Consider the following 14,397-nt stretch of genomic DNA (forward strand, 5'->3'; position numbering starts at 1 on the left):
CGGGCCAGGAGCCAGGCGGAAGCGGGGCGGAGGAACCAAGTAGCCGGGCGGCACGCGCGGCGGGGGAAGGGCGCCGGAAGGGACCGTGCCGGTGGCGGAAGCCGGGAGGTGGCGCGGCGGTTCTAGCAGTTTCCACGGGCGGTCGGTGCGGAGGAGGCGGCGGTCTCGATGGCCAAGTGGGGTGAGGGGGACCCGCGATGGATCGTCGAGCAGCGGGCGGACGCCACCAACGTCAACAACTGGCACTGGTGAGCGCGGCGGCGAGACCCGCCTGGCAGGACTCGGTGTCCCCGGGCGGAGGAGGCCGATGCCCCGGGGAGCGGCTCTCCTTCCCCTTTCTCCCTCCCCTGCTTGGCGTTAGTGCCAAGGTGCGGCTGTCCGGGCCGATGTCCCGGGAAAGCCGCCGTTTCCGTGTGTGTGGGGTGCCCATCAGTGCTAAGAGCTCTGTGTGTGTTAGAGCGGGGTAGGGAGGAAGGACGGCCTGGGGGAAGGTTAGGTAGCCGCATCTTGTGTTGGCAGTGTGGCTCGTCCCAGGTTCTTACAGCGCCCGGTTTTCCCGCAGGACGGAGCGGGATGCCTCCAACTGGTCCACAGAGCGGCTGAAAACTCTGCTCCTTCCTGTCAGGGTGGAGAGTGAGGAAGGGGCTTGTGAGGTGACAGAAGTGAGCAAACTGGATGGAGAGGCCTCCATTAATAACCGTAAAGGGAAGCTGATCTTCTTCTATGAGTGGGCTATCAAGCTGGCGTGGACTGGTGAGTGATGTGCTCCCCCACTGTTTCAAGGTTAGAGTCAAGTATAAGATAAGGATACTTGTTTGGGAAATAGTAACAAAGGGAACTACTATATTATGATACAAGTTTGCTTTTACAACAACCAAAGTAAGAAATGTTGGTCTGAATAATGTAATTGTAATTGCAGGCACCTCAAAGACCGGGGTGAAATACAAAGGTTATGTGGAGATTCCTAATCTCTCGGATGAAAATGACATTGATGAAGTTGAGGTAAGCAGAGCATGCTGGCTATATGGCTGTTCCAACAGGAGGTCTCACAGCATTAATGTTTTCTTCCGTGTTACCTTTTCTGGACCATTTGTGTAGAACTTTTTTAGTATTAGAGGCTGCTTAAGTTAACAGAACCATAGAATGATTTGGATTGGAAGGGACCTTAAAGGTCATCTCATTCCATCCCCCTTTAACATGTAAGGGCTCTGCAGCACACGAAGGTATTTAGGTATTTGTGTACGTTACTGTAGGCAGAAAGAAATGAAGTGAAAGATTAATAAAACTGCACTGGTGCTTATGAAAGTATAGCCAAGGTCTAACTGATGCTGAATTGAGTAACGAAAGGACATGCAAATACGGCTTTGTAAACCAGCACTTGTCCTTTTTGTTTAGATCCTTGTCAGCCTTGCTAAAGATGAGCCTGACACTACCTTAAAGACCCTGATGAAGCAAGAAGGTGCAAAAAAAATTAGAGATGCAATGAAAACTTACATCAGCACTCTCAAAACAGGTATGTAACTGAGAGGGAGAAGTGTTATGGGAACCCATATGGGCTAACGCTAAAGAAGGGATGGAGATAATGAGAGGAATGAATATTAGTTCCTCACCCTATTTCAACAGGATGGTGTCAGAGCAACAACAGTAACTGTTCTGTCTCTTATGAAAATGGTAAGCATTTGGCAAGAAGCACTTCTGTTTCTAGACACCGTAGCACAGCCCAGAGAGATCTATTAATAATCCATAAATAAACACCATTTTTGGACTAATGTTTTAAAACTGAGAATATCCTTCGCTTGCTGGAGCTCAGATACAGAGAAGATAAATCTAGTAACGTGTTTGCTGCCTCAGTGACACAGAGCATCAGTCACTGCACATGGCACAACCTGGCCTTTAGTTTGCTTTGTCTTTTGGAAGGTGATATCTTCTCTCAAGTTTGTTGGTTTTGCTCTTTTGCCACATTAGTAAAGGCATTTATTGTTATTTGGATTTGAGAGTAACTGACAACTGGAAATTGCAGGTTTTGTTGGTGTCATTGAATGAGCTGTTTCAGCATCTGGATCAAAATTATCTTTTTAGAAGATAAATCTGATTCCAGCAGTTGGACTTAAATCATTGTGCTTTGATGGAGTTTGGCTTTGCCCTCTAGTGCAGGCTGGGATTGCTACAACTGCTTTTATATCCATTTACCTGTATTAACGCTACACATGCTAGATACTCATCTTGATGAGTACTAGCCATCACTGGTTGCATTTTTTCCAGGATGAAATTTCTGTACCCTTGGGGTTTTTCAGGCACTTCTGTGTTCAGGGTGGGAGATGCAGGCACTCAGTGGAAGACAAGAATGTTATTTGGAAAGAACTGTATGATCTTGTGGGAATAAAGAATAGGTGGGAACCAAGTGTTGCAGGATATAAGAATATATACATGTAATAGAATTCTATTATATGATTAATTATATAATTCTGCTATATATAATGGAATGTTGCCAGTTTGAACAGAGGAAGGAGAAAGAGCAAACTGTTTTATAATTGGTAAAGGCAGAAGTGACAGAGCTGGAGAGAAAGCAAACACACCGAAAGAGGCTGAAGCTTCTGGTGGAGTTATGGAAGTGCTAATGCTGCTGGACAGGGCACTGGTGAGGCGTCCCTTGGGTTCTGTGTATGTAGTCCTAGCATCTGTTGTCAAAAAAAAAAAAATGGAGTTAGAAGTAACATTACTACGATGACAGCAGAAATGGAGAGCCAGTCGGAAAAGAAATGGAAAAGCTTGGTTTAGTTTGTCTATACCAGAAAGGTAAAAGTATCTGAGATGTGTTTGCTATTTATATTTGAGAGTGAAAGAGAAGAAAGGCTATGTAAGTGTAAGGCTAGCGTTAATGTGATGGTAACATGTGGAAGAGAGTGATTGGTATGTCAAGGCTGAGAATAGGAGGTAAGTTCCTAATTGTTAGTGTAGGCAGGTTCAGATATGGCCTGCAGTAGACTAGCGAGGGCAAGAAGAGTTAATTGCTTGTAAAAAGAGGTCTGTTTACTTTTTTTTTAGCAAACTGTTTCAAGCTGTGGGTGCTGTCAAGGGCAGGGGAGAAACAAGGAAGCCCTTTTTGATTCTGTATTTCAAAGAACAGTTGAAAGGTTTGATCTTTTAGTAGTTTCATGAGTGCATTCCTGTCTTTCCAGAATTCACCCAGGGCATGATTTTGCCCACAGTGAATGGTGAACATATGGAAACAGCCCCTCAGGTGGCTCCTAAAGCAGAAGACCGCAAGGTAAATGAAACTATGCAAACGTGCTTTTGGATTTGTGAAGAAAGGTACACAGTATTACATTCCAGTGCTTACAGGAGCAGCCTGTGCTGTTTATAGGATGTATATATGTGTATATATATATTCAGGAATTGGCAGTCTGTGGTGTAGACCTGACTGTATTTGCAGCACATGATATTTCTTAATTCAAGCAGAGTGATAAATCTGCTTTTTACACTCAAATATGGTTGTAACTAATGACATCTTTACTAAAGGCCTTTAGTTTTTTCTTTTGGATGTGTGAACCACTTGTTGATTTTATTCCTTTTCTGAGGTGAAAAAAGGAATGTATGTGTTTGTTTTGCTTGTTGTTTTGTTAGACGGCTGCTAGCAGCAGTACTGCCACATCACAGTCCAAATCCATAGGAGTCAAGATCCCTACATGTAAGATCAGCTTGAAAGACACCTTCTTAACATCTCCTGAGGAGCTCTACCGGGTATTCATTACTCAGGAGGTAATGTTAGGCTTGTTCTCAGAATTATTCTTTGCACACGGGAGGCTGTTCCTAAGAAGCTTTTTAAGGCATTCTGTAGGACACTCGCAATCCATGAGAATGGAATAAGAAAGTTGGTCTGCAGAATGCTTGCTTAAAGTTCACATGTGCATCTTTTCACACAGTTGGTAAGAGAGAATTAATGCCAGCCAGAAGCCAGTTCTGGCCTGCTGTCAGCACCTGTCTGTAGGTGTATCTGTTATTGCGTGTGGTCAGATCTCTTGGTATTTGCAGTTGTGTGCTTTTTTGTTTTGTTTCGCTTTTTCCTCTTCAGTGGTATCAAAGTGTATTTTGTGAATAGCTCCTCTTTTGCAGACTATTATATAGTGTAAGAAGAAAGAGTAGCATTTCTTACCATTATTTAAACATATAAGCATGGTCTTAGTCTTTTGTTCTTCCTTTGTTTTTCTAGTAAGAGTGAAAAATATGACCTTTTCTGAGAACAAGGTTTCATTAAGAAATCAACAGAGAAAATCAAAGTGCGGCTTGCAAAACACTGCACAGAATATGGAAGTTAGGGATTCTTTTCCCTTGGCAGGCAGAATGCTGCTGTAGTGGCTCTAACCTCACTTTTTTGGCCAGGGCAGGGCTTTTGTGTTTTCTTGATGAAGACCTTACGCTATTGAATTACCTCATCTTCAAGAACTTTTGTAGCTGGGTGGGAGGCATTAGGCAACAAGTTTGCAAGCAGATAATGTCAAGTAATACGGGTTTCCTCCTGAATTCTTTTCAGATGGTCCAAGCTTTCACTCACGCACAAGCCACCTTGGAGGCTGATAAAGGAGGCAAGTTTCAGCTGCTGGATGGCAGTGTCACAGGAGAGTTTGTTGACCTAGTAAGTACTAGTTAGTGCAGTTGTATTTTGCTCATGGGCAGCCTGGAGGTGCCAGTTCTGAATCAGTGCTTCAATTAGCTGACTGTGGAGTTCTGCCTTGTGCCCAGCAGTTACCTATATTCACTGTGGCTATTGAAGCATTCCTGACAGTATGGGTTAGAGTATGAATTAGTGTATGGGACTTCAGTCTGGTGAGAAAATCTGGCTTCTAGTCATGTGTGTACTCTGTCTTTGGTTTTACTTATGTATTAGGGATTAGAGGGATGTTAAAGATGGTAGTTGACCCTTTTCCTCTTTTGCCTTCCTGCCGCTAAAGCGTTCTGGGCAGGGACACTGTCCTGGTGTTTAGGGCTGTACTATGGCCTGCCATCCTAGAAGGAGCAGAAAAAAAAGGACACTTAAATCTCTTTCCCTCTATGTGTGTGTTTCTCAAGGGGTCTCTTAAGGCTTCAGATAACACAGTTCTAGTTGCTTTCTATTAGATTGCAGGATTTGAAGAAAAAAAAAAACCTGACTACTCAAGTCTTTCTCTCACTTTTCAAGGTGCCTGAGAAGCAACTTGTTATGAAATGGAGATTTAAGTCTTGGCCAGCTGGTAAGTAGTCCAGAAATGGACCGTGGTATTACAGCCATTGCCTATGTTTTAAGAATTCCAGCCCCATGTGCCACACCGCATTCTGGATCATGATCAGGGAGCTCATGGTGTTCTGGGAGCTGGAGCGACGTTACCCAAGCTTCATATCCCACATGATTAAGTTGAAATCATCAGCCACCACTCAGAGCAGTGGCCAGGGATTAGGGATGATGCAGTAGCAGGTTGCTCAGCTATGGCTGCAGCTGCTTTGAACCCCATGAAGAGGGAGCCCTCTCCTCCATGTTTGTGAGGAGGGCCTGCAGCTGTCATAAATAGATCCTCTGGGGAAGGCTCCTGAGTAGTCTTTTAGGTGGTGCTGTGTGAGAGGAGGAGCAGAGCAGCTCTTTGCAGCAGCATATACTGTGTACTGCACACTGCTGACAGGTTTGCTTTGGTTCCTTTAGGGCACTTTGCAACAATTACCTTGAACTTCACCGACAAAGGTGGTGAAACGGAGGTGTGCTTGGAAGGCAAGGGCATTCCTGCCAGTGAGGAGGAAAGAACAAAGCAAGGCTGGCAGCGCTACTACTTTGAGGGTATTAAACAGACATTTGGCTATGGTGCCCGCTTGTTTTAATACTGGTTGCTGGAAAGGCTTTGCCTGAAGACTCTGCCACATGGACTGATCAATTTCTCACCTGTCCCTTTCTAATCTTGGCCCTGCTGCCGAGTAAAGTGGGATGACAGGTGATGTGGAAGGCCATTGAACAGCACCACTTTCAGTCCCTCACTGCTTTGTGCATGTCTTGTGCTGCAGGGGATTCTCTTACATGTACATACTTCTATTGCTAAATAAATCTAACTTAAAAAAACCCACTATGGAACTTGTGTTCTCAGATCAGGTTGAGTTCAAAGAGTTGGTCAATAGGCGGAGGGAGGGATCTGTGTGGAAAAACATGGGTCAATGAGGAGTGCTGATCCCAGTGAGATTTACTCCTCACTTCGGGTGAGCAGAGAGCAGGAGCTTGATGCAGTTTTTAGTTTGAGCAGCTGCTTGTTTTCTCTCTGCTTTTGATCTGCGGCTAGTAAATGTTTCAAACCCTTTTCATTTCTGAAGGGATCTAAGATCCTGTTCATGCTATTCCCCTCCTGTGCACATTCCCTTCTTCAACACAATTCTTTTTTGCACTATCCTGCTCTACAGGAATGCCAATCATTTGGTCACCTGCTGTCCGAGACAATTGGCAAAGCACTGCCAGGGAAACTCACCTACAAAACAGTTCTAGCAGGTCATGGTGCCCAGGGTCAGCTACCTCCCAAGAGCTTCAGGCCAGAGCAAACTAGGCTTTTAATGGGGGTGGGATTTATTCCTGTAAATTAAGCAAGGTGCAGTACTTTCGGCTGACCCCACTTCAGCTGTTGCTTCGACTGGTGAGGAAGAACATGTGCTTGTACTTTCCTGCTAATACAGTTAGTTCCCAGATGTGTCTTCTAAAGCAATAAATTTATTTTAAGGATGAGGGGGGAATGGACTTCTGGTCAGAAGTGTCAATCTGCTTCACCTCAGGGGTGACTGAAGTGCTCGGTTTTCCCTTTGAGGCAAGAACTTCTCTGGCATGCTTTTGTTTTCTGCAGAGTACCTCTAGTAAGCTAGGAAAGTAGTGTTGCTTGGGTGAGTTTTACTGCTTTGGGGAATTGTCTTTAAATCTTTTGTTTTCAATATGAAAGGTGTGTTGTAGCCCTCTGCTTGAGTAGGGAGATAGGGAAAAAATCTCTAGTGCCTGTTTAAAAAAGAAAACAAATCGTTTGAGTTGCCTTTTAAATTATGGAGATCATTTCTAGCCTTTTCTGCTCACAAATCCAAAGTGATTATTGATGGTAAAGTTTGTATGGACATAAGAGTAGGGTATGAAATAAGTTTGTATCGTGCTTATCCTGGTGCTGACCTGTGACCACAAAGGAAGTTGTACAAGGACTGGGCACCTGTAGATAAGGTTGGGCTTCCCTATGTCCTGCAGGGTTGTCTTCCTTAGGGCATCATCTGGCTGGGAAGGCGGGGCACAGGTGTTTTGCCAAGATTCTTCCGCACAGATGAGCTATGGTACGATTTCTGTAGGCTGCGGGAGTGTGACACAATGCAAGTACACTGATGCCACTGCAGCATGCATGTTTAGTTTTCCATTTGGGAAATCCTGGACAGAAACATGGGAAACCTTAAACAGCAGGACCAGCAAGTGTGTTCACAGCCTAGTGATTTGAAAACTGAAAAAATGAGCTTATTCTAAGTTAAGTTGGGACATAACTCGGCAGCTGAATCATGGTGTCCTGGCTATAGTTCGGCAGCCATGCAGGCACCTGGCTGTGCCGCCGCGGCAGCAGCGCCTGCCTGAAGTGGGACTCTGCTGGTACAGCTGAGTGAGGGCAGCAGAAGGCAAGGCCCTGTTAGTCACCTGCTGCCGCTGGAAGGTTAGGAAGTGGGACAGGAAGGCAGCTGAACTGGAATTTTAATTGCCTTCCTTTCATCACAAACAGGGTTTACTTCGGGCATCCTGCTGCTGCTCTAATAGGACACTCTTTGGCCTCAGCCAGCAACCCGCCTTCATGGGGCTCACAGACTTAGTGCTTTGAGGGCTCTTCATCAGCAAAACTGACTGCCCTGAGTTATGCTGGTGCTGCCCCAGCTGGCTCCCTGCCCCTTGGGCTCGAGATTACCATCCCCACAGCAACAGAATAGCATGTGTAGCCATCCATGCCTTGGATGCTGTTCACTGCAGAATCTCTTGGATGAATCCACTGGTAAAGGAAACTTTGTGCTAAAAGCCAGGCTGTGAGCAAGCACTTGGCCTGAGGCACAGAGTGTGTCAGGATATGCTAATTCTATGAGGCAAAGCAGGGGTGATGCCTTACACCAGCCATTTACTTGGTGAAGGTGATCTGGTCCTTAAGTAGCTGCATGCTAGCAAAGGTCCCTGTACTACATCTGCCTGCCCCCAGCAGAGAGACCTACTCCTTCATCTACAACTGATTTCTGGTACAGATCTTTGCTTTACTTGGGAGTGTCAGGAGAAACTACAGTCCTTCAGCTGTTTTGGGGAGGGATGGCTATATCATATGAAGGCGAAAAGCAAGGTCTAGTAGACTCCTGCCCAGAAGCTCTTCAAGAATCTGAACTTGACACAGGATAAGAGGGAAATTCTTGTGAATTAAAGAACAAAGGTTAAAAATCAGAAAACAGAGATAGAAGGAAACTGGTTTTTTCCAGTGATGAGAGGCCAGAGGTGGATGCTACACACATTTGATGCACATGGCGAAGATGATTAAGGAACAACCATCAACCAACATAATACGGGGTCCCAATCAAAGGGTCTCTGAACACATTTAGTGAATTCTGGAATTTCTCGCAGCTGCTGATATGGTACCACTAAAAGTTTACATGGATTCAGAACAGGATTGGAAAAATTTGTGGAAGAATAAAACAACCAAGGGCTATTAAACAGAGCAACCCTCACATCTGGCTCAGGAAGCCTCTTGGCCACCAGCTGCTGGCAATAAGGAAAGTACATCAGGGAAACATAAATACGAGTTTGTCCTTCTCTTTTCCTTCCTAGTCACCTGCTATTGATCACTGCCAGAGACTGGATGCTGATTTAGGTGGAATTGTTATGACTCGTTCCTTTCTCATGTGTTTTAATTGTTTATCTATGTGAAACTTCTATGGGACAATCAGGCCACAAATCAAAGAGATCAAAAGCCCCTAGCCTAAGTAACTATTAAAACTGCTTTGAAACATCATCCCACCCATACTTCAATGGCAAAATGGGAAGAACTTCAATATACTTTTTAAAGCCAAAGTGAAAGGAGTTGGATATCTCCAGCTTGGTAGGGCCTGACGCAGTTTGGCATATAAGACTTACTTGGGAAAGTGGAACAATCTTTCAGAATTTGATAAGGAATGATGATGGGGAGAGGGAGGGAAGAAGAAGGAAAGAGGCGAGGGCCAAGGAAATTAGGTCAGTTTGTAATATCAATTCATGAAACACTACTGAAAAATGCAGCCAGTAGCCTGTAAATACCCAACTAATCAGGTAAAAAGTAACAACTAGCACACCTATATCAACCTATATCAAGCACAACCCATATCAACTCAACCTAATGCCTTCTTTTGGCAGAATATTTGAGCTTTAGTAAGACTGTAGTCAATGATTTATATGATATTTTTAGTAGTAAAGAAGGGAAGGCCTAATAGCACTGCAATGAATCCAGTATGTGTCAGTGTAGAAGATAATATAATTGATAACTTAAAAGTCAAAACTAATTTATATCAATCAATCACCACTGGTGCTGTAAAACCCTTAGAACACAAGTTTAGGATTGAAAATGATCTTGACCAAGTGGAAAATGATCCAGGAGAAAAAAAATGAAGTATGTTTGTCCATCTGTAAACGACATTTAAGCTGGGCAGGTTATGATGGATTTTCAAATGAACAGGAATTTAAAACATCATGGAAGGGAACAAAAGCTGCCTGGCCAGGCCGGGCTGTCTTGTGAAGAAATCTTTCTATATAGCATTTAAAAAAAGCCTTATGTAAGACTCGGTGCCTTCAGTTTTGGGCTCCGTGCTTCAAGAAAGGTATAAATTACTTGGAGCAAGCCCAGTGGTGGGCAACGAGACAAACCAGAGGTCTACAAGTACAGCTTCAAAAGAAAGCCTAAAAGAATTGCATTTGTTTAGTCTAGAGAAGAGAAGATCGTGGAAAAGGAGGAAAGTAGGGAATGCAGTGATAAAATTCTGAAATATGTGAGAGGTAGGAGCAAATAAGGCAACAATATGCTCTCTGTGACCACTGCAGATAAGATGTAGAGGGCTTAAAATAAAGCAGGAAGGTTTTAGATTGGCTGCTAGGAAAATAATATATCTATCTCTCTGCAAGAACAGTAAAGCTGAGGGTTACTGTGGCATCTCCATCACTGGAGAGCTTGAAGCCCAGGAGAGAGCAGGACTGCCAGTGAGCAATGATTTGCCCACATCCCCATGGTGAGGCTATGTATTTTCTCCAGAGCCAATCTAAATCCATTTTTTGTGGTACATCCCAGTGTCCAAAGGCTGTGATGCAATGAGAGAAGAATACCTGATATGCTTGCAAAGACCTGGAACAAAGCAGGGACTAGACCCCACCAGCTGGGCTCCTCTCAGGCATTTCCAAGGGGCAGCTGGACCCCGCATGGCAGGGAAGGAGAGCAAGACATTTCCTTTCCCAACTGCAAAGGTGGGTCCATCCTCTGTGGAGATGGAGGGAGTAAATCTGTATCCTGTCCCATGGCCACGTTGGGCAGGGCTACCCCAGTGTGATTTCGGCATTCCTCTGCATGGCATCATAAGGACAGACTCTAATGGGTGCTGGGGACCCGCTGGGGTGATTCTCTGCACTTGAGGCAAATGCAAAGCCCAGGAAACCGGGTCTTGCCACAGGTTCCTGTTCGCCCAGTGCTTATACTATGATCAGCAGGGCTGCTTCCAAAAACTGCAGCTACTGTGACTTACTCTTTTACTCTGCTACAGAGAAGTTGGCATCAGCACAGACAGTGCACAGGGCTAATGTGGCACACAGCAGGGTGTGCCCCTTCACAGACTGAGAACCAGGGTGCCTGAAAAGGTTTTTTTTCCTTTCCAGAGCTCCAGTTTTAACTCGAGGTCCACAGACCATTACAACCACACTTGGCTCTTTCCTAGGCTACGGTCAAGCTTGCAGTTCAGGTTAGCTCCACAGACTTTGGCTGAACTCTCCTGGCATTATCATCCTCTGTGTTCTTCTCTCAAATCAGCTTCTTCTGAGCTCAGCTGGACTTCTTGTGTGCTTTCCAACAGGCAGATTCTTGGAGCAAAAGCTCTGAAAAAAACCCCAAACCAACAGCTATTGGTATCTCTGTTGGTGCAATCATGTTCTGACAAAATCATGTGCTCATCCCTGAGAGGTGGGCTCCACTCACCTAGCCTGTCCTGCCGGCAGCTGACCATGCACCCATAGTCCAAAGGTCCTTGCACAGCTTGCTGCTGACTTGTCTGGGGCTGAGGGGAGGTCAGCAGGGACATGCTGACCGCTGTGCCTAGCAAAATCCAGGCATGGCTCCTCCTGTGTACAAACCAACTCAGCTGCAAGTTGAACACTGGCAAACTGGTACAGCAGAGCCAGCTCCAGTCCAGGCTGGCAGACTAAGGTGACTCAACTGGTCAAGAAATCTTGTGTTTAAAGCAATAGGCAGAGGTGCAGCTTGAGACTACTGCAGACTCACTCAATGATTTCAGGTGACATCTTCAGCATCTGCAGAATTACGGCATCAATTCTTCCTGCTTCTGTCCCCTGGATGTGAGATTTCTATAGCCCAGGAGTTTCAGAGCAGAGTTCAGCATCTGGCACAGGAAGGACCTTGTTGCAAAGGGCAAAGGCACATTAGGAATGTTACATACACAGTAGTAACTGCTGACTGCCCTCCAGGGAAAGAGTGATTTTCTCTGTGCTCTTCTCTTGCAGAGCATAGTTCAGTCTGTACCCCTGGCTTGGGCCCTATGAACAATGTTTTTGATATCACAGAAGACCAATGGGAAGTTCAGAGCATCTTCACAGAGAGGAGCCATCTGCTTCCCCGGGCAGGGGCCAGCAGTGGCGCCAGGCAGCTGTGGAGCAGAGCCCTGTGCTGGGGTAGCGGAAAACCCTTGACAGATGTGCAGCCAGCACAAAGCAAAAGGAGCAAGAGAGAAGGAGGGAAAACAGCTGCAAAGAGCAAGAGCTTGGAAGTGGTCACAATTTGTGCAGCAAATTAACGGCAACAACAAAAAGTTGTGACCCCTGGAGAGCTTTGCAAATCCCCTGTCTATCATCAGCTGCTGGCTATGGAGGTAGTTTGCCAGGCCAGTTTTCCAGCTGGGATGATGCTGGGTTTTTCACCCACTGTCATACTCAACACCTGCTTAAAGCAGTGTGCTGGCGTTAGGTCAGCTGGCAGTCAGCTCTGGCCAGGCGGAGCACAGAGTAAAACCTGGGGTCAAGGCTAAGGCACAGGCAATGCATTTGCTTCTCAGCACTGACCCTGATGGTCTTCTTGTAGTAGGCTTCATTCCTTGTGAGCAGAACTTCACATATCCCATGGTTGTGGTGGTGGGCTCCAGATAGTCTCTGTTAGCTGTTGATTCTTACAGCCAGACGTCAAATGCAAAGGCAAAGGGAAGGAGGCAAAGCCACCTGGGTCTTTGTAGTACATGTGGTGCTGGGTATCCAAGCCACATAGCATTCAACGTGGTATCCTCCCACTCAACCAAAACAAATAGCAACATATGCTTCAGTCCCAACTGAATGACATCAGCAACCCATACATATATAAAGTGCTTTATTGCAGCATCAGAATAAAGAATTCTTCTCTATGAAATTTTGTAGGAATAAAAGGCATTTTATATATATTACATATTAAAAATACCCAAAACAAAACACAACCCAACAAAATAAACTTAAGGAGTGGAAGCTTAGAGATTTATCACTTAAATAGCAGTGGGCTGGACGGAATCTTTGATGGGATATAAAAATAAATGCTTGCTTAATGTCTGCTTTTCTCATGGTGGCCCGCAAAGCCTCCTGGTGTATAAGGTGCTTGTGTGAGGAACAACACCGCTTCTTGTTTCTCATGCTCCAGCTCATGCCTGTATCATCCAAACCATAGAGGCAGTGAGGCAGAACAGCCACTCAGCTTTCAACCAGCTTTTTGGGTGGCTTAATGCAACAAATTTTTCTACTTGCCCTTGGATTGGAACTGCATTTGTTACAGAAATGATACTTTCTTTTTGGGGGGTTAGACTGGCAATACCCAATATAAAGAGGAGGTGGGTGCAAATCCTGGGTAACAGTCCTTATTATAAGAGCAGTTCCTCAGAAAGGAGCCAGTCTAATAAACAAGCTGGCAGAGCTATTGGAAGCCTCCTTCAAAAAAAAAGCTGTTTGCAGTGGTCCTGCTTCTATGTGTGGGTCTAATACTGGACACTAGGCAAGGTTAACAGGACGTTGTTTTGAAGAAGTCTGCACTGATGGTAAATAAGCTCCTCTGAGACTCTGCTGATGTTAATGATTATGTATGTTAGGGGAGAAGAAATATGAAGATGCTCTGCTGAATGACAGAAGATAATAAGCTTATCCTTCCATGGCCTTGGCCACTCAATTTGTCTGCGTCCCATACAAACTCTTCTGTGTCTATGCTGAGCCTCCCCACACATGTGCCAGGCTCCCAGAACCAAGCCATTAGATCACTGTCACCCTCTCCTGATCAGGTCTTTACCAGAAACTAGTGAGCCAATGACTATTTGGGCTAGGGAACATGTAATGGTCATGAAAATGTACCATCCATGCTCATTTGGTTGTGCTTTCCTTCTTGCCCTTTATATAATACCGGTTATCTCAGACTGCATGCCTTTTGGGAAATGGATGGTATCTGCCTGTTTTGATAACACCTATAACTGGAGTCTGGGGATACAAGTGTAGAATAATAGTTAGATAAGAATAATTCAGTGATAACTTCATTAATACTTTCACAAGCAATGAAGTCTTAGGTACTGATGACCAAGGACACAATATTCTATCCATAACCAAGGCAAAAGGATCAACATACATTCAATATATTAAAGATACTCCCCACAAAGACTCCCCAGATTGCTATGAGACCTCCTGAAAGGACAGACCTAGCACAGGACAGTCAACCAAGGACTTCTGCACCCAGACAGATGCTTTTTGTCCAACAGTGTCCTGCAGAAAACCATGGAGTAGCCAACAGCTTTGGGTGAAACCTCTAGTCTAGAAATGACTCAATTCTTCTTCACGTGTGCTTGACTTGCTCTTTTGTTTTCTCCAATGCATAAAACTTGCTAAATAGAAGCTATGAAGTTTCTGCCAGGTTCAGTGACTGAATGTCCAGGGATAAAGACGCTCAGCCTAGCCTCTGTGGGAAACTTGGGAGCCCCCAGAATATGCTGGGAGAAACTGCCATGAACCTGTGAAAAGCTGAATAAAACCCAGGCAAGACCAAAGCAGCAATGGAGAGCACCATGATCTGCAAACACCAGGTATTGACATTATTAGCACATGTGGAGGCACGCTGACTCGCCTGGCCAGGCAGCAAGCCTGAGGAGCGCAGGCTGCACACACAACTTGCT

At 45.1% G+C, this 14,397-nt stretch overlaps 1 protein-coding gene across 1 annotated transcript; it reads left to right on the plus strand.

Annotated features, from left to right (window-relative positions):
- The first annotated feature begins 21 nt into the window (after positions 1–21).
- AHSA1 (activator of HSP90 ATPase activity 1) lies at positions 22–6,068 on the plus strand. The gene is made up of 9 exons (XM_080620180.1): positions 22–248; positions 563–753; positions 920–1,002; positions 1,396–1,513; positions 3,180–3,268; positions 3,625–3,759; positions 4,532–4,633; positions 5,177–5,228; positions 5,672–6,068. The coding sequence occupies exons 1-9, from the start codon at positions 169–171 to the stop codon at positions 5,842–5,844; spliced, it is 1,023 nt and encodes a 340-aa protein (XP_080476306.1). The 5' UTR covers positions 22–168; the 3' UTR covers positions 5,845–6,068.
- The last annotated feature ends 8,329 nt before the right edge of the window (positions 6,069–14,397 follow it).

The sequence above is a fragment of the Psittacula echo genome (assembly GCF_963264785.1).
Source record: "Psittacula echo genome assembly, chromosome: 5".
In the NCBI taxonomy this organism is placed as follows: domain Eukaryota; kingdom Metazoa; phylum Chordata; class Aves; order Psittaciformes; family Psittacidae; genus Psittacula; species Psittacula echo.

Bases quoted from the DNA above. Each gene is read 5' to 3' on its own strand.
- AHSA1 (XM_080620180.1), top strand. From the start codon at position 169: ATGGCCAAGTGGGGTGAGGGGGACCCGCGATGGATCGTCGAGCAGCGG. The intron at 249-562 runs GTGAGCGCGGCG...GTTTTCCCGCAG, and splicing joins AACGTCAACAACTGGCACTG to GACGGAGCGGGATGCCTCCA. The intron at 1,003-1,395 runs GTAAGCAGAGCA...CTTTTTGTTTAG, and splicing joins ATGACATTGATGAAGTTGAG to ATCCTTGTCAGCCTTGCTAA.